This window comes from Pristiophorus japonicus, chromosome 4 (assembly GCF_044704955.1).
Source record: "Pristiophorus japonicus isolate sPriJap1 chromosome 4, sPriJap1.hap1, whole genome shotgun sequence".
In the NCBI taxonomy this organism is placed as follows: Eukaryota; Metazoa; Chordata; class Chondrichthyes; family Pristiophoridae; genus Pristiophorus; species Pristiophorus japonicus.
Window position 1 is genome coordinate 146772297 of NC_091980.1, and position 22906 is coordinate 146795202.

Below are 22906 nucleotides of genomic sequence, written 5' to 3' on the forward strand. Positions count from 1 at the left end.
ATCCTAACACTTCTCAGCAAAAATATGATTTCCTTACATCTCCTTTTGCTCTTGAGAGAGCATGAGCTGCACATTCCCACAAAGAAATCAGTAGCTGTACTAAATAACTACATTTTTTCCAATAGTGTATCTGGACTGATCGGCTAAATTAAGCCCAGTGATGTTACTTGCCGCTTGAAGACGCTCCTTATTCCCAACTCCTGAAGATGCTGGCTCTCGCTGGGGGACAGTTATACAGACACCTGCAACCATCCCTTACCCAAGTGCTCCTTTTTTCAATCACGAGTGATTCATGCAAGGCTTCACAGCCAAGCCTAATTCTGCCCGCACTTGATGACCACATTTTCCAGTAGAAACCCTGGCTGATTTCTCCCTTCCCCCACACCCTAGCCTTGGGTCGTATCGTAGCACCCAAGCTTCAAGGGCTTCTATCTGTACGCTGGATACGCAAAACTATTTTGGGTGCGACATTCGTGGATGGCTCTCCCAGTTTTACATTTGCACTGGAGTGCCTCCATCCCATTCTAGGCCAGCTGGAACAGAAACACAGGACACCCGCCCTGCTTTTCATAATCAAGACCAGCAGCGCAATGGTACACCTGCATTTTTGTGCGTCCGCAATGCCATCGTGATAAACACCGCGCTTGTTTAAACAACAGGGCACAGCGAATGGAGGAAGATGTATTTACAATCGGCTCGCACCGCCCCCCACCCCCAAAAAAAACATCTGGTTCACTAATGTCCTTTAGGGAAGGAAATCTGCCGTCCTCACCCGGTCTGGCCTATATGTGACTCCAAACCCACGGCAATGTGGTTGACTCTTAACTGCTCTCTGAAATGGCCCAGCAAGACACTCAGTTGTAACAAACCACTACGAAAAACAAGAATAAAACAGGACAGACCACCCGGCATCGACCTCAGCTTCAGACACGACAACGGCACACCCAGCCCAGTCGACTCCGCAAAGTCTCCCTCATTAACATCTGGGGACGTGCCAAAATTGGGAGAGCTGTCCCACAGACTCGTCAAGCCTGACAATCATACTCACACAATCATACCTGGGTATGTCCTGTCCCACTGGCAGGACAGACCCACCCGAGGTGGTGACAGTGGTATACAGTGGGGAGGGACTGGCCCTGGGAGTCCTCAACATTGACTCCAGACCCCATGAAGTCTCATGGCTTCAGATCAAGCATGGACAAGGAAACCTCCTGCTGATTACCACCTACCGCCCTCCCTCAGCTGATGAATCAGTACTCCTCCATGTTGAACACCACTTGGAAGAAGCACTGAGAGTAGCAAGGCCACAGAATGTACTCTGGATGGGAAACTTCAATGTCCATCACAAAGAGTGTCTCGGTAGCATCACTACCGAGCTGGCCGAGTCCTAAAGGACATAGCTGCCAGACTGAGCCTGCGGCAGATGGAGAGAGAACCACTTGGCCTGATGGTGAAAAATCTACTTGACCTTGTCCTCACCAATCTACCTGTCGCTGATGCATCTGTCCCACAGCATTGGTAGCAGGGACAGCACAATCATTGTGGAGATGAAGTCCCGTCTTCACACTGAGCACACCCTCCAGTGCGTTGTGTAGCACTACCACCATGCTAAATGGGATAGACTCAGAACAGATCTAGCAGCTCAAAACTGGGCATCCATGAGGCGCTGTGGGCCATCAGCAGCAGCAGAATTGTATCCCACCACAATCTGTAACCTCACTGTATCCCTCACTCTACCATTACCATCGAACCAGGGGACCAACCCTGGTTTAATGCGGAGTGCAGAAGAGCATGCTAGGAGCAGCACCAGGTGTACCTAAAAATGAGGTGCCAACCTGGGGAAGCAGCAACACAGGACTACATGCATGCTAAACAGCGGAAGCAGCACGCTCTAGACAGGGCTAAGCAATCCCACAATTAACAGATCAGATCAAAGCTCTGCAGTCCTGACACATCCAGTCGTGAATGGTGGTGGACAATTAAACAACTGATGGGAGGAGGAGGCTCCATGAATATCTTCATGGCGGAGTCCAGCAAGCCAGTGCAAAAGACAAGGCTGAAGCATTTGCAATTCATCTTCAGCCAGAAGTGCTGAGTGGATGATCCATATCGGCCTCCTCCTGAGGTTCCCACCATCACAGAAGCCAGTCTTCAGCCAATTCGATTCACTCCATGCAATATCAGGAAACGGCTGAGCACACTGGATACAGCAAAGGCTGTGGGCCCCAACAATATCCTGGCTGTCGTGCTGAAGACTTGTCCTCCAGAACTAACCACACCTCTAGCCAAGCTGTTCCAGTACAGCTACAACACTGGCATCTATCCAACAATGTGGAAAACTACCCAGTTATGTCCTGTCCACCAAAAGGTCAAACCCAATCTGGCCAATTACCGCCCCATTAGTTTACGCTCAATCATCAGTAAAGTCATGGAAGGTGTTGTCGACAGTGTTATCAAGCAGCACAGACTCACCAATAACCTGCTCACTGATACCCAGTTTGGGTTCCACCAGGACCACTCAGCTCCAGAACTCATTACAGCCATGGTCCAAACATGGACAAAAGAGCTGAATTCCAGAGGTGAGGCGAGAGAGACTGCCCTTGACATCAAGGCAGCATTTGACCGAGTGTGGCATCAAGGAGCCCGAGTAAAACTGAAGTCAATGGGAATCATGATGAAAACTCTCCACTGGCTGGAGTCATACCTAGCACAAAGGAAAATGGTTGTTGGAGGTCAATCATCCCAGCCCCAGGATATCGCTGCAGGAGTCCATCAGGCAGTGTCCTAGGCCCTACCATCTTCAGCTGCTTCATCAATGACCTTCCCTCCATCATAAGGTCAGAAGTGGGGATGTTCGCTGATGATTGCACAGTGTTCAGTTCCATTCACAACTCCTCAAATAATGAAGCAGTCCATGCCTGCTTGCAGCAAGATCTGGACAACATTCAGACTTGGGCTGACAAGCATCATTCACAACACCAAAGTGCCAGGCAATGACCATCCCCAACAAGCAAGAATCTAACCAGCTCCCCTTGACATTCAACAGTATTACCAATGTCAAATTCCCCCACCATAAACATCCTGCGGGTCACCATTAACTAGAAACTTAACTGGACCAGCCACATAAATACTGTGGCAACAAGAGCAGGTCAGAGGCTGGGTATTCTGCGGCGAGTGTCTCACCTCCTTACTGCCCAAAGCCTTTCCACCATCTATAATGCACAAGTCAGGAGTGTGATGGAATACACTCCATTTGCCTGGATGAGTGCAGCTCCAACACCACTCAAGAAGCTCGACACCATTAAGGACAAAGCATCCCGCTTGATTGGCACCCCATCCACCACCTTCAACATTCACTCCCTCTATCACCAGCGCACCGTGGCTGCAGTGTGTACCATCTATAAGATGCACTGCAGCAACTCACCATGGCTTCTTCGCCAGCACCTCCCAAACCTGCGACCTCCACCACCCAGAAGGACAATGGCAGCAGGTGCATGGGAACATCATCATCTGCAAGTTTCCCACCATCCTGACTTGGAAATATATCGCCGTTCCTTCATTATTGCGGAGTTAAAATCCTGGAACTCCCTCCCCAACAGCACTGTGGGAGTACCTTCACCACACAGACTGCAATGGTTCAAGATGGCAGCTCATCACCACCTTCTCAAGGCAATTAGGGATGGGCAATAAATGCTGAACTTGCCAGTAACGCCCACATCCTGGAATGAATTAAGAAAAAGAAAAGAACTTGAATTTCTATAGCGTCTTTCATAACCTCAGGACATCCCAAAACGCTTTACGTCCGGTGGTCATGAAAGGCGCTATATAAATAAAAGTCTTTCTTTCTGTACAGGCAATTAAATTCTTTTGAAATGCAGTGACTGTTACAATTGTAGGAAATGCAGCAGCCAATTTGCGCACAGCAAGCTCCCACAGACAGCAATGTGAAAATGATCAGATAATCTGTTTCTGGTGTTGGTGGAGGGAAAAAAGTTGGCCGGGACACCAGGAGAACTCCCCTATTCTTCAAATAGTGCCATGGGATCTTTTACAATTCACCCGAGAGCAGACCGGGGTTTAACATCTCATTTGAAAGACGTCACCTGTGACAGTTCAGCACTCCCTCGGTACTGCACTGGTGTATCTACCTGGATTATGTGCTCAAGTTTCTACAGTGGGACTTAAACCCACAACCTTCTGTCTCAGAGACAGGAGTGCTACCCTGTGATGGGAGAGAAGGGTGGAAACCATTTAAAAACCTCGTGAACCGGCTGCAGAGAGAGCAGCTCAAGGGCAGCCCAGGCCAACCATGCCGTCCAACTTGCTCTCAGTCTGGGGTGTGGCTGCTCACCCACCACTTCTCACAGAGTACAGGAACTCAACACGTAGGAAGTCACGAGGATTTAACCCAGAGATTACAGACCATGGGGAGAAGGTGGAAGAAACGGATAAAGCTTGTTGTGGCACTCATTGAAGATCGTTAGGGGGAAGTCCCAGCAGATTGGAAAACTGCAAATGTAATGCTGCTATTCAAAAATGGAGGCAAACAAAAAGCAGGAAACTATAGACCAGTTAGCCGAACATCTGTGGTTGGGAAAATGCTAGAGTCCATTATTAACGAAGCAGTAACAGGACATTTGGAAAAGCAAAATTTGGTCAGGAAGAGTCAGCAAGGATTTATGAAGGGAAAATCATGTTTGACAAATTTGCTGGAATTCTTTGTGGATGTAAGGAACAAGGTGGATAAAGGGGAACCAGTGGATGTGGTGTATTTGGACTTCCAGAAGGCATTTGACAAGGTGCCACACAAAAGGTTACTGCACAAGATAAAAGTTCACGGGGTTGGGGGTAATATATTAGCATGGATAGAAGATTGGCTAACAAGCAGAAAACAGAGAGTCGGAATAAATGGTTCATTCTCTGGTTGGTAATCAGTAACAAGTGGGGTGTCACAGGGATCAGTGCTGGGACCTCAACTATTTACAATCTATATTAACGACTTGGAAGAAGGGGCTGAGCGTAACATAGCCAAGTTTACTGACGATACAAAGATGGGAGGAAAAGTAACGTGTGAGGAGGACATAAAAATGCTGCAAAAGGACATAGACAGGCTAAGTGAGTGAGCAAAAATTTGGCAGATGGAGTATAATGTTGGAAAGTGTGAGGTCATGCACTTTGACAGAAAAAAATCAAAGAGCAAATTATTATTTAAATGGAGAAAGATTGCAAAGTGCTGCAGTACAGCGGGACCTGGGGGTCCTTGTGCATGAAACACAGAAGGATAGTATGCAGGTACAACAAGTGATCAGGAAGGCCAATGAAATCTTGGCCTTTATTGCAAAGGGGATGGAGTATAAAAGCAGAGCAGTCTTGTTACAGCTGTACAGGGTATTGGTGAGGCCAGACCTGGAATACTGCGTCCAGTTTTGGTTTCCATATTTATGGAAGTATATACTTGCTTTGGAGGCAATTCAGAGAAGGTTCACTAAGTTGATTCCGGGGATGAGGGGGTTGAGATGAGGAAAGGTTGATTAGGTTGGGCCTCTACTCATTGGAATTCAGAAGAATGAGAGGTGATCTTATCGAAACGTATAAGATTATGAGGGGGCTTGACAAGGTGGATGCAGAGAGGATGTTTCCATTGGTGGGGGAGACTAGAACTAGAGGGCATGATCTTAGAACTGATATGAGGAGAAATTTCTTCTCTCAGAGGGTTGTTAATCGGTGGAATTTGCTGCCTCAGAGAGCTGTGGAAGCTGGGACATTGCATAAATTTAAGACAGACATAGACAGTTTCTTAAACGATAAGAGGATAAGGGGTTATGGGGAGCGGGCGGGGAAGTGAGCAGAGTCCATGATCGTATTAAATGGCAGAGCAGGCTCGAAGGGCCATATGGCCTACTCCTGCTCCTATTTCTTATGTTCTTAATGTTTTTGTTAGTTAAGGGTATCAAGGGATATGGAGCCATGGCGGATAAGAGAAGTTAAGGTACAGATCCAACCACGATCTAACCGAATGGAGCAGGCTCAAAGGGCTGAATAGCCTATTCCCGCAGGAGCATTACAAGATAAAAGCAATGTTAGTGGCACATCTTACAAAGCGTAGAGATTTTATTCCAAGGAAACCCAAAAAGTACAACTTTTGCTCAGCCAAATAAATCAAGATGCAGGATTAGCACCCCTCATTCTTCCAGCCAGACAAATTTAAACACACGAGTGATGTGTGAAAGACTGAGAGAAATATTTGCCAATGCTATTCTGCAACCATATACCACTCCCCATTTGGAGCTTTGGAACACCAACTTGTATTTATACAGCACCTTTAACATAGTGAAACGTCCCAAGGCGCTTCACAGGAGTACTATGCGTTAAAATTTGACACCGAGCCGCTTAAGTATAAATTAAGGCAGGCTTGGTCAAAGAGGTAGGTTTTAAGGAGCGTCTTGAAGGAGGAAAAAGAGGCAGAGAAGTTTAGGGAGGGAGTTCCAGAGCTTGGGGCCCAGGCAACAGAAGGCACGGCCACCAATGGTTGAGCGATTATAATCAGGGATGCTCAGGAGGGCAGAATTAGGAGTGCAGACATCTTGGGAGGTTGTGGGGCTGAAGGAGATTACAGCGATAGGGAGGGGCGAGGCCATGGAGGGATTTGAAAATAAGGATGAGAATTTTGAAATTAAGGCGTTGCTTAACCGGAAGCCAATGTAGGTCAGGGTGCACAGGGGTGGTGGACGAGCGAGACTGGCTGCCCGTGTCCTAACACGCACCGAGTTTTGGATCACTTCTAGATTACGTAGGATGGAATGTGGTTGAAAGCTCATTTCAGGGTCGAATATGATACCAAGATTGCGAACAGTCTGGTTCTTCCTCAGTCAGATGTTTCGGAGAGGGATAGAGTCAGTGTCGAAGGAACGGAGTTTGTGGCGATGACCGAAAACAATCCCACGATTAGATGGATAAGAATGGAACCAGGTAAGTGCAGTCCCCCCAGCTGGACGACGGTGGAGTAGCGCTGGAGAAAGATAGAGTGGTCAACCGGGTCAAAGACTTTGATCAGCGCCATTTTGGTACTGTGGTAGGTGCAGAAACCGATTGGAGGGATTCAAACATGGAATTGCGGGAAAGATGGACACAGATTTGGGAGGAGACAACCCGTTCAAGGACTTTGAGAGGAAAGGGAGGTTGGAGATGGGGTGGTAGCTCGCAAGGACGGAGTAGTCGAGGGTTGGTTTTTTTGAGAGGAGTGATGGCAGATTTGAGGGAGTACCGGAAGAGAGCGAACTGTTAAAAACGTCAGCTAACATCGGAGCCAGAAAAGGAAGTTGGGTGGTCAGCAGTTTGGTGTGAATAGGGTTAAGGGAGCATATAGTGGGTCTACTGAACAGGGTGAGCTCGGAAAGTTCATGAGGGGAGATCGGAGAGAAACTGGAGAAAGATGTGAGGTCAGGGCTAGGGCAGGGGGAGCCTTAAAGGAAGTTTGGCCTGGTGAGCTAGGGGAAGGAAGGGAAGAGGCAGCCGAAGGGAAGGTCTCAATCTTAGAGACAAAGAAGTTCATGATTGTCGGAGGTGAGGGTGGAGACTGGGTAGAGGTATTTAAAAAACGGTCAACAGTGGAGAATAGAAGCTGGGCTTTATCTTTACAGTCCAGAATGATTCTGGAATAGTGAGCGATTTTGGCAGATGAGAGCAAGTCCCAATAGTGCTTTATGTGGTCCAGCCAGATCCGACGGTGAATGGCTAAACCAGTTGTTGCCATATCCGTTCAAGTCTATGTCTCTTGGACTTAAGGGAGTGAAGATATAGCTGTACCAGGGGGAATGGCCAGGGTGAGAGAGAGAGAGTAATGGTTTTAACAGGGACTAGGGCATCAAAGGTGGCGGTGAGGGTGTGGTTGGGTAGATCGGTAGCTGCAGAAATGTCATGGTGAATGGAGGGCCAAAGGCAGAGAGAGAGTTTTTTCCAGGGGCAAACACCAAGATTGCCTTCTCTGCCTTAGGGTAAAGAACCATCCTGTACACATCTTCCCAAAAAGAATACAAGCACTGATCTACCAGCTCAGCATCAAGGACCCGACAGGTGCAGTCACGCATGCAATTGTTAGCGGGCACAAATCACACAACCGTCCACTCGAAAGACACCAAGCAGAACAATGATAGACCTTGTCCGAGCAAACTCTAGAAAAGAGAAAATGGAGGGGCGATCAGATTGAGATCTTTAAAATTATGAACGGGTTTGACAGGGTAGACTCAGAGAGCCCAAAATAAGGGCCCCATCACCACAAGACAAATACTAATAAATCCAGTAAGGAATTCAGGAGAATTTCTTTACTCAAAGAGTGGTGAGAATGTGGAACTCTCTACCACATGGAGTCGTTGTGGCAAATATAGATTCAATCAAGGGGAAGTCAGATAAGTACATGAGGGTGATAGGAATAAGAAACGTTGATAGGGCGAAATGAAATAAGATGGGAGGAGGCTGATGTGGAGCATAAATACTGGCAGAGACCGTTTGTTTCTGCACTACAAAATTCTACGCAAATTGGGTTGTGTGCTGGGTAACAGGGGGTAATGGTGATGGCAGCGATAGGTTCAATTAAACGCATCACAAAAGCAGTCCATCGCACGCTGAAGTGAGTTGGTCTAAGCGGGACTTTTGCCTACAGTATCCACACCAAATGACGACACTTCTCACTATAATGACAAGCCACACACCATCCAAATAAGACTTTTCTACCCTTACATGGTTTATCCCAGGAAACTGATCACGTTTCTAATTGCTCCTCTCACATTATTATTTGTCTCCTTCTGTCGGAAGTGTTCCATATTGTTCTGCTTTAAGGGAGTAAGCCTGGCAATATTAGTTTGAGGAAAATTGACAACCAGCAATCCTGCTGCTTAATGCACCGTGTCTCGGATGTACCCACAACCAAATTTATTGTCCTCAGTACCCGCACCTCACTTTCATAGTCGAGTCCAATCCATTCTTTCCAAGTATCCACAGCTCATTGCAGACCGAGAATCGAACCGGATCTGCATGCTTCAGGCCCAAACTGTATTTATAGAGAGAGAGAGAGAGAGAGAGAGAGAGAGAGAGAGAGAGAGAGAGAGAGACGGGAGCAGAAAGTTCCCTTTTAATTAAAACCCTGCCATGACCCCCCATTGCCCAGCACACAACCCAATTTGCATAGAATGTTGTAGTGCAGAAACAGGCCATTTGGCCCAACCGGTCTGTGCCAGTCTTTACGCTCCACATGAGCCTCCTCCCATTTTACTTCATCTCGCCCTATCAACGTTTCTTATTCCTTTCTCTCTCATGTACTTATCTGACTTCCCCTTAAATGAATCTATATTCGCCACAACCGCTCCATGTGGTAGAGTTCCACATTCTCACCACTCTTTGAGTAAAGATCTTAAAACGGCTTCTCACTTCTCTTGCAGGTGTCTACCCCCAAATAAGGTACAAACCTCAGACTCTCACTACATCTGTCCGACTACCTTGTTATTAGAATCGGCGTCCAAAGTCACTTAAAATAAAAATATTGATCCCCATGTAATGCAAGAGGCAAGAAAAGTAGTTCTGTGCACTTCTTTTTTTGAAGATCTAATTGCTGCATGGTGTGGTGTGTGCTGACTCTGTGGATGCCTTCCATCAGGCACTGGATCGGTTTTTGACTGGGGCCACAGATCGCATCACATTATCTGTATAGATAACTCTTGCTCCGTGAGATCTCCTGGACTGGTTTCAATCGCCTGAGTGTGGGGGGAGAGGAATTTCCCCATATTGGCCCTGGGTTTTCTGCCTCTCCCAGAGCAAGTGTTTAGTTATGATGTTCCAGCCATCTTGAAGTGTGGGGCAGGCTTAATGGACCAGCAGGTCTTTATTTGCCCGTCAATATCGTATGTGTAGGCCTAAACCATATGACAGCTCTACAATGTTTTATGAATCTTTTTTCAATACGAGGGATGTTAGCGCTGGGAAATAGAAGTCGTCTATTTCAGACAGCCAGTCAAGTAAACTGCCCGCCCCTCTCTCCCTGGCAGGGTGCCCCAAGCTGCCCCACTGCAACATTTATCTGTACCCACACCTGCTACTATCCAGGCGCACAATCACATGGTGGAGGCTATCAGAATTGGAAGCATTTTAGGCCCAGAACATCCAACAACTACAAAGAGCTCTTTGACAGGTAAAAGCTTGGAATCACCTGAGGAATCAGCGTGCTGTCAAGTAAATAAAACCTCATCTCCCTTTTTATTGGCCAACACAGTAAACATGGTTACGGTGGCTCGGTCTCCAGAAATGAGTCAACCTGACTAAATATTGTAATCACATCAGCAGGAACGCTACCTTACTACAGTCTTGGGCCTCATTCAGAGTTATAAATTTAAAATCACAGTTCCAACAATGATCTAGTGTGTACACCCGTTGCCTGGTACTGGTGAGCCATGCAGAAGGCACCCAGGTTTTTTTCCCCGCTCTGTGCTAAGTTAGCCGACAGCAGTTAGAACATGAATGCTATAATAGGGCATGGTGTCACTGGGCTAGGGAGCGGCAATATCAGACAGCTTCCTGCTTCAGTTTGCTACTGGAGAGTGCCCACGTCAGTACACAGCTTGGGTGCTGCCCCCATAGTCAAATAGCCCACTGACACTATACAAGCTCATATGGAAAATAGCAACTGGAGATCATCTGGGACCAATGAAACCCCAGCACATTCAGGAGATGAAAATTAACAGTGTATGAAGCGTCGCCACTACTAAAAACTAATGTAACCCTGAAAAATTATTTTAATCCAGATTATGCTTCTCAAGAACCCCAAATGGAATCCAACATACTGCCCTATTATGGAGACAAACAGCTGAGTGACATGTAGCATTATTCCAAATCACAGTGAACCAACAGGGAGGCATAGCACCATGCTGTATAACCCTGTGCCACCGTATCGAGCAGTGCCATGTCCAGTATAAGCAGTCACTGCTTCCCTGGGATAAGCCAGTGCCCCCCGGCCCCATGTCATGCCCCACTATCCCTTCCTGTACCCAGGTATCCTCCCTGATAACCCCTTCCTGTATTCCCAATATCCTGCCTCACTGTCCCTTCCTGTACCCCGCTCCACTGCCCACTCCTGTATCCCCATGATATGCTCCACTGCCCCGTCCTGTACCCAGATACCCTGTGCAATATGGGTGCATGCCAAGTTGGCCCCCAGCACTGTGCCCAGTTGAACATGGGTGGCATAAAGCAGTGCTGGTATCACTCATTGCTGTGTCCAAGCACCATGCCCTGGGACAGACCATGTGGTGCACCCGGCCACACGAGCTATACTGGGATACATCATGAATTGCACCAGAGTAGGCAACAGTCACATTGGAATACTACTCCTTTCTGTACCCGCCACACCATGCCCCTCTGCCTTTCTGTACACACCCCATGCCCGGCATCACTGCCCCCTGCTGTACCCCATAGCCTGCCCCACTGTAGCCCTTGCCCACCACCCTGCATGCCCTGTCTCTCCCTGTACAGCCCATTGCCCCTTTCTGTACCCCCACATACCATGCCCCAAGGCCTCTTCCTGTAACCCCAATGCTCTTTCATGCCAATACCATGCCTCACTGCCCCTTCCTGCACCCCCCACACTGTCCATTCCCATACTCTATACGCTGCCCCTTCCTGTACTGCTCCCCACCACCCCTTCCTGTAACCTGCCCCTTCCTGTACCCTACACCCTGCCCCCTCCTGTACCCTACACCCTGCCCCCTCCTGTACCCTACACCCTGCCCCCTCCTGTGCCCTACACCCTGCCCCCTCCTGTACCCTACACCCTGCCCCCTCCTGTACCCTACACCTTGCCCCTTCCTGTACCCTATACCCAGCCCCCTCCTGTACCCTACACCCTGCCCCCTCCTGTACCCTACACCCTCCTGTACCCTACCCCCTCCTGTACCCTACCCACTCCTGTACCCTACCCCCTCCTGTATCCTACACCCAGCCCCCTCCTGTATCCTACACCCTGCCCCCTCCTGTACCCTACACCCTGCCACCTTCTGTAACCTACACCCTGCCCCCTCCTGTATCCTACACCTTGCCCCTTCCTGTACCCTACAGCCTGCCCCCTACACCCTGCCCCCTCCTGTACCCTACACCCTGCCCCATCCTGTACCCTACACCCTGCCCCATCCTGTACCCTACACCCTGCCCCATCCTGTACCCTACACCCTGCCCCATCCTGTACCCTACACCCTGCCCCATCCTGTACCCTACACCCTGCCCCCTCCTGTACCCTACACCCTGCCCCCTCCTGTACCCTACACCCTGCCCCCTCCTGTACCCTACACCTTGCCCCCTCCTGTACCCTATACCCAGCCCCCTACACCCTGCCCCCTCCACCCTCCTGTACCCTACACCCTGCCCTCTCCTGTACCCTACACCTTGCCCCTTCCTGTACCCTACACCTTGCCCCTTCCTGTACCCTATACCCAGCCCCCTACACCCAGCCCCCTCCTGTACCCTACCCCCTCCTGTACCCTACACCCTGCCCCCTCCTGTACCCTACACCTTGCCCCTTCCTGTACCCTACACCTTGCCCCTTCCTGTACCCTATACCCAGCCCCCTACACCCTGCCCCCTCCTGTACCCTACACCCTGCCCCCTCCTGTACCCTATACCCAGCCCCCTACACCCTGCCCCCTCCACCCTCCTGTACCCTACACCCAGCCCCTTCCTGTCCCCTATACCCAGCCCCCTACACCCTGCCCGCCTGCCTGTGGCCCTGACGGTACCGGGACACAAACCACAGTAAAACAAAAGCCGAGTGCTGGGTGCGGGGGCCTCGGGCGGAAGCGTGCGGCCTGTGCCGGCCCCAGCCCCGTACCCTGAAGCCGGGAGGCGAGGTGAGGTGAGGCGCGGGCCCGCAGCCTCCCTCCTCCGCCCGGCGGCCCGGCCCGGCCCGCCCGCTCCCCGCAGCCCCCGGGACCTCCCCCACCCCCGGGGCCCGCACTTACCATCAGCTCGATCGTCTTATCCTCGATTACCGAGTCCGCCTCCATCGCGATCAATGAAACGCACTGCGATCCGATCCCACCCCGCTGCCGTCCGTCTTCCGCTCCGAGCCGAGCCGAGCCGAGCCAAACCGATCGGCGCACTTTCTGCGTCTGACGCAATCACGTCACCGCGCCGAGCCCTCCATTATTTATAGCGTCGGGTGCGTCTGACGTCACGCGTTTGTAGGCCGAAGCCGCTTCCGGCGCGTCTGACGTCATGCGTTCGGCCGCTGCTTCGGGTGCGTCTGACGTCACGCGTTGGGCGGGGTGGCGGCGGCTCGCGGCGTCAAGCTTCGCTGCTCCCCCGTCTCCCACCCGCGGTGCGGCGGTCCTGTCCTTCCGCCTGACTGGTCGCCGTGTCGGCCGCCTACTCCCCGGAGCTCTCTTCCCCCCCGCTATTTGATGGGCGCTAGGGGACTTTCCCCTGACGGAACCCCCGACAGAAGCTGAACACGGCCCGCGCTCCTCCCCCTGCCGAGCGGTGCTGGCAGCACGCGAAATTGCCGCGGCCAAGCCGGGCCGCCGCTCCGCCCTGCCGCAGCCAGCCAGCCCATGGCCCAGCAGTGTGCCGAACGAGCCCGGAGGTTTTCAGACGAGGCAATGGAGGCCTTGGTGGTGGAGGTGCAGCGGAGGCGAGCTGCCCTCTACCCTCCCGGCGGCGCCCCTCCCTCCAAGCTGGCCTGCAGGAGGCTGTGGGAAGAGATTGCCGAATCAGTCACGGCCACCAGCGTGGTGCCACGGTCGGCCGTCCAGTGCCGCAAGAAGTTTAATGACCTGGCACGGCTGGGCAAGGTGGGTGCAGGCGTCGGCAAATGCCAAATCCCACCGTCGGCACCACATGCCTCACACACGGCTCAATGCAACATACCCCGCCACACGCCTTCCAACATTCTCTGCGTATCACCGCTCACACCTCACAATCATCACCGTATCACCACTCACACCTCACAATCATCACCGTATCACCGCTCACACCTCACAATCATCACCGTATCACCACTCACACCTCACAATCATCACCGTATCACCACTCACACCTCACAATCATCACCGTATCACCGCTCACACCTCACAATCATCACCGTATCACCACTCACACCTTCCAGCAATCTCTGCATATCATCGCTCACACCTCACAATCATCACCGCTCACACCTCACAATCATCACCGCTCACACCTCACAATCATCACCGTATCACCGCTCACACCTCACAATCATCACCGTATCACCGCTCACACCTTCCAACATTCTCTGCGTATCACCGCTCACACCTCACAATCATCACCGTATCACCGCTCACACCTCACAATCATCACCGTATCACCGCTCACACCTTCCAACATTCTCTGCGTATCATCGCTCACACCTCACAATCATCACCGTATCACCGCTCACACCTTCCAGCAATCTCTGCATATCACCGCTCACACCTCACAATCATCACCGCTCACACCTCATAATCATCACCGCTCACACCTCATAATCATCACCGCTCACACCTCACAATCATCACTGTATCACCGCTCACACCTCACAATCATCACCGTATCACCGCTCACACCTCACAATCATCACCGTATCACCGCTCACACCTCACAATCATCACTGTATCACCGCTCACACCTTCCAACAATCTCTGCATATCACCGCTCACACCTCACAATCATCACCGTATCACCGCTCACACCTCACAATCATCACCGTATCACCGCTCACACCTCACAATCATCACTGTATCACCGCTCACACCTTCCAACAATCTCTGCATATCACCGCTCACACCTCATAATCATCACCGTATCACCGCTCACACCTCACAATCATCACCATATCACCACTCACACCTTCCAACATTCTCTGCGTATCACCGCTCACACCTCATAATCTCTCCCTATCATCGCTCACACCTCACAATCATCACCGTATCACCACTCACACCTTCCAACATTCTCTGCGTATCACCGCTCACACCTCACAATCATCACCGTATCACCACTCACACCTTCCAGCAATCTCTGCGTATCATCGCTCACACCTCACAATCTCTCCCTTTCACCATTCACACCTCACAATCCGAACTTCACTTCACCCTCACAACCTTACACTGCTGCAACGCTCACACCAACATCTCACACCTTGCACATACACACTGCCAACTACTCACCCAAACACGTTGCACCACACACACTGACACACTTCTCTTTCTCTTACAGGCCAAGGTGGCGCATAACAGGAGAGAGCAACAACAGACGGGAGGCAGCCAGCCCGCAATAGAGGACCTGACGGACCTGGAGGAATCTGTGCTCGAAATCATCGGAGGAGCAGTGACGGAGTCTGTGGCCAGCGGAGAAGCTGAAAACGTGGCCAGCGGGGAAGTTGCTGATGATGATGGTATGGTCATACCTAATCCTCCTCCTCGCATCCCACTTTCCCCCTCATCCCACAATCTCCTCTTGTGTACAAGCTGCTGATGCTGGATATCTTTATTTCCCCCCTCCCCTCACCACAATCCGACCCATGTGCCTTTCTGCTTTCAGATACCCAAGAAATGCCAGCAGGCCAGCCTGTCCCTCCTCATCCACATACTGAAGGAGGAGACGAATTAGAAGAAGAAGAAGAAGAAGAAGAGGAAGAAGAAGAGACACTGGCACTACATCTGACACTCGCGGAGACCAACTCAGAAAATGGCACTGTGTGGACTTTAGAGGGTAGTATAGAGGCGGGATCTGCGCATGTGATGTCAGCGGGCACAAGTGTACTACAGCTAGGCCAGGGGGAAAGGGTACCTCAGGAGCCAGCTCCCCGGAGGGCGAGTTCACGCACGAGTTCTGCTCCACGGGACTCAGATGATGACCTCGATGGGGCGGCCTTCAGAAGAAGGGTGATGGGCATGCACACGGAAATGCTAGGGACAATGGCAAGCCTGCCAGAGAGCCTCTTGACAGTCTCAAGGAGCATAGAGGAGTCCGGCTCCAACATTGCCCGGAGCTTCGCACAGAATATGGAGCCCATGATTTCCAGAATGGAAATGATGCGTAACTCCAGGAGAGACCGTGTGGACCCACAGATGATGGGTGTGATGGACGATCTTGCAGCCTCCATTGCGGCACAGGCGGAAGCAACCGAGTATCTCACCGCTGCAATGGAAGCTCAGACTGCTGCCATCTTCACTGGGTTTACGAGTCTCGAAAGGGGCTTGCAGGGTGTCACAGCAGGCCAGCAATCTGTCCGACCTCAGATTGCTAGGAATGCTGAGGCGAGGCTCTGGGGGAGTGTTAGTCGGTCTGTGAAGCAAGAACCGACAGTCCTCTCTCAGGATGACAGCATTCCAACTTCCACCACTGCCACTCCGCCATTACCCTTGCCGATGCCCGTCGACCAGACTGCCACCGCCCATGCCGAGATGGTGCAGTCTACAGCCAGGCCATCTAAGTCCACGGCTGGTCGAAGGCGTCGTGCAAAGGCATCTGTAGTGTCCTCCACTGAAAGTCAGCAGCCTTCCACCAACCGGGCTGAAGCCACTGGGGGAGCACTGCGTAGGAGCACTAGATCAGGCAAAGGCATACAGATGAATAGTTGATATTGTCATTTTGATTGCATTTGAATAAATTTATACATTTTGTTTGGAATGTGTATTTTATGGTGACTCTCATTTCAGCTTTGTGCCCAGGAGGATGATGTGATGTTCCTCGACAGAGGGATGGTATGATGGGGTAGTGATGAACATCGGGGATCTGGGGGTTTTAATCACAAGAATCGGGAGTCTAATGGGGCGGTCACAGAGAGCCTATCCGGAACGGGGATTTGCTGCCACCTCCTCCTCCTCGTTCTCCTCGTCCTTCTGAGGTGGCCTACAATTCCTGGTGACAAGGGCTACGTCTACATGACGGCCAAGTTATGGAGCATGCTGCGGACCACCACAAAATGAGACACCCGCTCACCTGAGCACTCCGGTGGTCTGCTCGATGATGTTCCTGGTGGCAGCATAGCTCTCATTATGTGTGCTGTCCACGTGGTGGGGTTGCAGAGGGGAGTCATCAACTAGGCGCAGAGCAGATAGCCCTCATTATCGAGCAGCCACCCACGGGTTTGGCGTGGTGGCTGCAAGATTGATGGCACACCGGACTAGCGCAGCATGAAAGCAGTCAAGATAGCAGGCCTGGACCATCAGGTCACACACCAACTGCACATTAAGTGAGTGGTAGCCTTTGCAGTTGCAGAACATCGCAGGATGACAACATACAATGCCCGCGTAGCCACATATGTGCAGTCGATGGAGCCCTGCACCATGGGGAAGCCAGCTATCCTGGCAAAGCCACATGCACGCTCTTCCTCCTGCTTTCTGTTCAGAGAGACCCTTCTCCTGGTGTAGTGAGCCTCTGTGACTTCTCAGATGCAGCGATGAATGGTTAATTGGGAAATGTTACCGATATCTCTTGCTGCAGACTGGAAGGATCTGCTGACGAAGATATTGAGGGCCATTGGGAGAGCCATGGTCACCCTGCTCTCAGGCTGCAGGTCTGGTTGCTGGAGTTGGCAGAGATTCTGTGACCACCTCCTTCCTGAAGCGGAGCCTCCTAATACACGGCCCCTCGCTTCAGTGGCAGTAAGAGAAGTGCTCTCGGAAGACCCTAGGTGGATAAGGTCTGCTGCTGAGAGCCCTCGTTGCCCTCCTCCTCCCTCTCTCAGCATCTCCTCTTCGCTGCCTCGGCTTCCTCTCCCGAAGATACTTGAGCATGAGGGTGACTGCAAGTAAAGCCCCCATGAGAATCAAGGCGTTCTCCACTGGCAGTGACTTTAAACAAGTTTAGAAAACTGCAGGAGTTGCAAAAACTTAGACCGAGCCAGTAAAACGGAGACACCATGTCAGCTGCAAGTTGTTGGCGCTGCTGGGGGCCCCTTCCTGCCGCTGACCGCTTGGTCAGGATTAAGAGAGGCCGCTAAGTGGAGCGGCAGCGTCGAAAATGGTGGTTAGTGTGTCAAATCAACGTTGCACATTAATTGATGTCGTGATCTACCTCGTATGCATTTCCCTAGTGAGTGCTGGCAACGGCACTGCCGACCTCCCCAAAATGGTGGTCGCCGCGACACCGGCCGGAAGCGGGCGGAAGTTTGCCAGCTTCCATTATTTTCATCAAAACGAACATTAACAGTCGACGCTAAACTCCCAAATTTCTCGGCCAAAGAGTCACAGAGTTGCCGCATGGATGGAGAAGGAAAGTGCATCTTGGTAAAGGATGACAGCAAACTCCGCATGAGAGGAAACTGCTGGCAGGTCAGCATCGGAGAGGGAAATTGCTTAAAGTTCCCTAAACTTCAGCTCATCTAAAACTCTACTGCCTGTATGCTAAAATGAACCAAGCCCCTTCACCCATCACCCCTGTGCTCGCTGATAGAAACATAGAAAATAGGTGCAGGAGTAGGCCATTCGGCCCTTCGAGCCTGCACCGCCATTCAATGAGTTCATGGCTGAACATGCAAATTCAGTACCCCATTCCTGCTTTCTCGCCATACCCCTTAATCCCCCTAGTAGTAAGGACTACATCTAACTCCTTTTTGAATATATTTAGTGAATTGGCCTCAACAACATTCTGTGGTAGAGAATTCCACAGGTTCACCACTCTCTGGGTGAAGAAGTTTCTCCTCATCTCGGTCCTAAATGGCTTACCCCTTATCCTTAGACTGTGACCCCTGGTTCTGGACTTCCCCATCATTGGGAACATTCTTCCTGCATCTAACCTGTCTAAACCCGTCAGAATTTTAAACGTTTCTATGAGATACCCTCTCATTCTTCTGAACTACAGTAAATACAAGCCCAGTTGATCCAGTCTTTCTTGATATGTCAGTCCCGCCATTCCGGGAATCATTCTGGTGAACCTTCGCTGCACTCCCTCAATAGCAAGAATGTCCTTCCTCAAGTTAAGAGACCAAAACTGTACACAATACTCCAGGTGTGGCCTCACTAAGGCCCTATACAACTGTAGTAACACCTCCAAGACCCTGTACTCAAATCTACATTAACTGTCAGTGCCTCAGTTTTAAAATTCTCATCCTTGTTTTCAAATCCCTCCAAGGCCTCGTCCCTCCCTATCTCGGAACCTCCTCCAACTCAACAACCCTCCAACATCTCTCTGCTCCTCCAATTCTGGCTACTTGAGCATCCACCATTGGTGGCAGTGCCTTCAGCTACCTCGGTCCTAAGCTCGAGAATTCCCCCCATAAACCTCTTCGCCTCTCCTCTTTAAGACTCTCCTTAAAACCAACTATTTTGACTAAGCTTTTGGTTACCTGTCCAAATATCTTATATGGCTCAGTATCAAATTTTGTTTGATATCTCCTATGAAGTGCCTTGGGACATTTTACTATATTCAAGGCGCAAGTTGTTGTTGAAACACACTGCAGGCAGGTCAGCACCTGGAAATGCACTGCAGGCAGGTCAGCACCTGGAAACGCACTGCAAGCAGGTCAGCACCGGGGAAACCACCTGGAAATGCACTGCAGGCAGGTCAGCACCTGAGGGGGAAACCACCTGGAAACACACTGCAAGCAGGTCAGCACCTGATGGGGAAACCACCTGGAAACGCACTGCAGGCAGGTCAGCACCTGATGGGGAAACCACCTGGAAACGCACTGCAGGCAGGTCAGCACCTGACGGGGAAACCAACTGGAAACGCACTGCAAGCAGGTCAGCACCTGGAAAAGCACTGCAGGCAGGTCAGCACCCGACGGGGAAACCATCTGGAAATACACTGCAGGCAGGTCAGCACCTGACGGGGAAATCACCTGGAAACGCACTGCAGGCAGATCAGTACCTGGTAAGGAAACCACCTGGAAATGCACTGCAAGCAGGTCAGCAGCTGGAAACGCACTGCAAGCAGGTCAGCACCTGATGGGGAAACCATCTGGAAATACACTGCAGGCAGGTCAGCACCTGACGGGGAAATCACCTGAAAACGCACTGCAGGCAAATCAGTACCTGGTAAGGAAACCACCTGGAAATGCACTGCAAGCAGGTCAGCACCTGGAAAAGCACTGCAGGCAGGTCAGCACCTGACGGGGAAACCACCTGGAAACGCACTGCAGGCAGGTCAGCACCTCGAAACGCACTGCATGCAGATCAGTACCTGATGGGGAAACCACCTGGAAACGCACTGCAGGCAGGTCAGTACCTGATGGGAAAACCACCTGGAAATGTACTGCAGGCAGGTCAGCACCTGAGGGCGAAACCACCTGGAAACGCACTGCAGGCAGGTCAGCATCTGAGGGGGAAACCACCTCGAAACGCACTGCATGCAGGTCAGTACCTGATGGGGAAACCACCTGGAAACGCACTGCAGGCAGGTCAGCATCTGGAAACACACTGCAAGCAGGTCAGTAGCTGATGGGGAAACCACCTCGAAACGCACTGCAAGCAGGTCACCTTGTCAGGTGGAAGCTGCTCTAAATGCACTGCAGGCAGGTCAACATCGAGAGAGAAAATGCCTCAAGGTTATGACTATTTGAGCTGTGGTCCAGACAGAGCATAGGTCTCCTTGGTCGCACTATTATAGGCTCTGTTTCAATTTAAAACAAACAGTAATAAAGGCTCTGATCCAGAATGAAGCAAAGACTTTTGGTGTCTCAGCATAGTGCTAGTATTGCTTATTAATTTAATAGTAAGAACATGACTTCTATTGTCCATCTCTGTGGTATCAGTCTCTTACAGCTCCACTCATGCCTGTCACATTGCTACAACACTGGAATCTATCCAACAATGTGGAAAACTGCCCAGGTATGTCCTATCCACAAAAAGCAGCTCAAATCCAATCCGGCCAATTACCCTTCAGCCGACTCTTAATCATCAGCAAAGTGAAGAAAGGTGTCATCAGCAGTGCTATCAAGCAATACTTACCAATAACCTGCTCACCGATGTCCAGTTTGGGTTCTGCCAGGACCACTCTGCTCTACACCTCATTACAGCCATGGACAAAAGAGCTGAATTCCAGAGGTGAGGGGAGAGCCCTAGTAAAACTGAAGTCAATGGGAATTGGGGAAAAATTCTCCACTGGCTGGAGTCAAACCTAGCACAAAGGAAGATAGTTGTGGTTGTTGGAGATCAACCATCACAGCCCCAGGACATCACTGCAGGAGTTCCTCAGGGCAGTGTCCTAGGCCCAACCATCTTCAGTTGCTTCATCAATGACCTTCCCGCCATCATAAGGTCAGAAGTGGTGATGTTCGCTGATGATTGCACAGTGTTCAGTTCCATTCGCAACTCCTGAAAATGAAGCAGTCCATGCCACATGCAGCAAGACCTGGATGACATTCAAACTTGGGCTGGCAAGTAGCATTTGCGGCACATAAGTGCCAGGCAATGACCATCTCCAATAAGCAAGAGTCTAACCACCGCCCCTTGATATTCAATGGCATTACCATCACCAAATCCCCCACCATCAACATCCTGGGGGGGTCACCATTAACCAGAAACTTAACTGGCCCAGCCACATCAATACTGTGGGGACAAGAGCGGGTCCGAGGCAGAGATGGTCTCTGCACTGTTCACACAGTCACCTCTAGTCTATCACAAGACCCCTATCCTTGGCCCCTCCCCCCAGGAGCACAACTTTTTTGGTTGGATAAAAATAAAACAGTTAAGTCAAGTGCCCTCCAATCTGGGGGACACTCCAAACATTTTTCAAGGCCCTTTTTTCCTTTTTTTGTATTTTTGGGGTTTTTTTGTTTTTTTTGGGTACTAAAATCATACATTTTACAAGTGCTCCCTATAAAAGGGGAGGGGGACACTAAAACCCGGCAGTTAAAACAAATTAAACTTTGGTTGCCGGGGGTAATAATGCACTCCAGTCCCTCCGGTGCCCACCTCTCACAGAAGGCCGCGAGCGTACCGGTGGACACCGCGTGCTCCATCTCCAAAGATATCCTGGCTCAGATGTACGCATGGAAGAGAGGCAGGCAGTCAGGCTGAACGATCCCCTCGACCGCCCACTGCCTGGACCAGCTGATGGCACCCTTGGCCGTGCCCAGGAGCAGTCCTACAAGGAGGCCTTCGGACCAACCCACTCCCCTCTGCACAAGGTGCCCAAAGATCAGGAGTGTGGGACTGAAGTGCAACCAGAAATTGAGGAGCAGCCCCTTTAAATAATGAAACAGGGTCTGCAACCTCGCACACCCCATAAAAACGTGGAACACGGACTCTTCCAGACCGCAGAAATTGCAGGCGGCCTGGGAGCCCATGAACCGGCTTAAAAATTTATTTCACGGGACTGCTCCGTGCACCACCCTCCAGGCCAAGTCCCGAAAAATAGTGGGAGGACTCCCGCGTAGAGTGCACTCCATCGGGGACCCCCGCTTCCTCCGGACGGCAAGATGGTACGCCAAGGCGTGTCCGGACGGCAGGCGAGGATGGCAAAGTTGAGGGTGTGCAGGAGCAGCCCGTATAGGAAACCCCTCCGCGCAGAACTGAAAGGTACGGAGGCTATTTCCCCGAGGCAGCTCAAGTTGTGAGGCACCGGCTCCCGAGGGAGGTTCCGGGGTTTGGCGCCGATGAGGAATTCCGTCTGGGGTCAGTTCAGGTGGGATCTCCCCACATGCTTGAACCTCCTCGACACACCTAATGGAGTCAGGGCCCAGAGCTGTTTTTAGCGACTCGATGCCATCGGCCGCGCGGCGGACGTCGGCCGAATTTAGGCGCCACACCAGCGTGTCTGGCGCCAACCAGCCCGCTCCTCCGCCATCGAGCAGGTCCCTGACCCTGGTCACCTCACTAGCCACAGCCCTCTCATCCGACCGCCACCTAAAACCTCGGTCGTGGAGGTACGGATTCCCGAGCAGCGGCTCCTGCAGGACAGCCGCCACTCCAGCCGGTGGAGAGCT

The 22906-nt window shown here is 51.2% G+C and overlaps 2 protein-coding genes across 3 annotated transcripts in view; one reads left to right on the forward strand and one right to left on the reverse strand.

Annotated features, from left to right (window-relative positions):
• LOC139263094 (F-box/WD repeat-containing protein 11) overlaps positions 1–13139 on the reverse strand; it is a 160140-nt gene extending 147001 nt beyond the window's left edge. For both annotated transcript variants that reach the window (XM_070878637.1, XM_070878638.1), the window contains exon 1: positions 12996–13139. In XM_070878637.1, coding sequence (XP_070734738.1) covers positions 12996–13040 — 45 coding nt within the window. In that variant the 5' untranslated portion in view covers positions 13041–13139. The remainder of the gene's footprint in view (positions 1–12995) is intronic.
• A 127-nt stretch (positions 13140–13266) lies between these two features.
• On the forward strand, positions 13267–16665 carry LOC139262235 (uncharacterized). Its single transcript, XM_070877377.1, has 3 exons — positions 13267–13826; positions 15250–15427; positions 15574–16665. The coding sequence occupies exons 1-3, from the start codon at positions 13587–13589 to the stop codon at positions 16614–16616; spliced, it is 1461 nt and encodes a 486-aa protein (XP_070733478.1). The 5' UTR covers positions 13267–13586; the 3' UTR covers positions 16617–16665.
• Positions 16666–22906: the final 6241 nt, after the last annotated feature.

Bases quoted from the DNA above. Each gene is read 5' to 3' on its own strand.
- LOC139262235 (XM_070877377.1), top strand. From the start codon at position 13,587: ATGGCCCAGCAGTGTGCCGAACGAGCCCGGAGGTTTTCAGACGAGGCA. The intron at 13,827-15,249 runs GTGGGTGCAGGC...TTTCTCTTACAG, and splicing joins ACCTGGCACGGCTGGGCAAG to GCCAAGGTGGCGCATAACAG. The intron at 15,428-15,573 runs GTATGGTCATAC...TTCTGCTTTCAG, and splicing joins GGAAGTTGCTGATGATGATG to ATACCCAAGAAATGCCAGCA.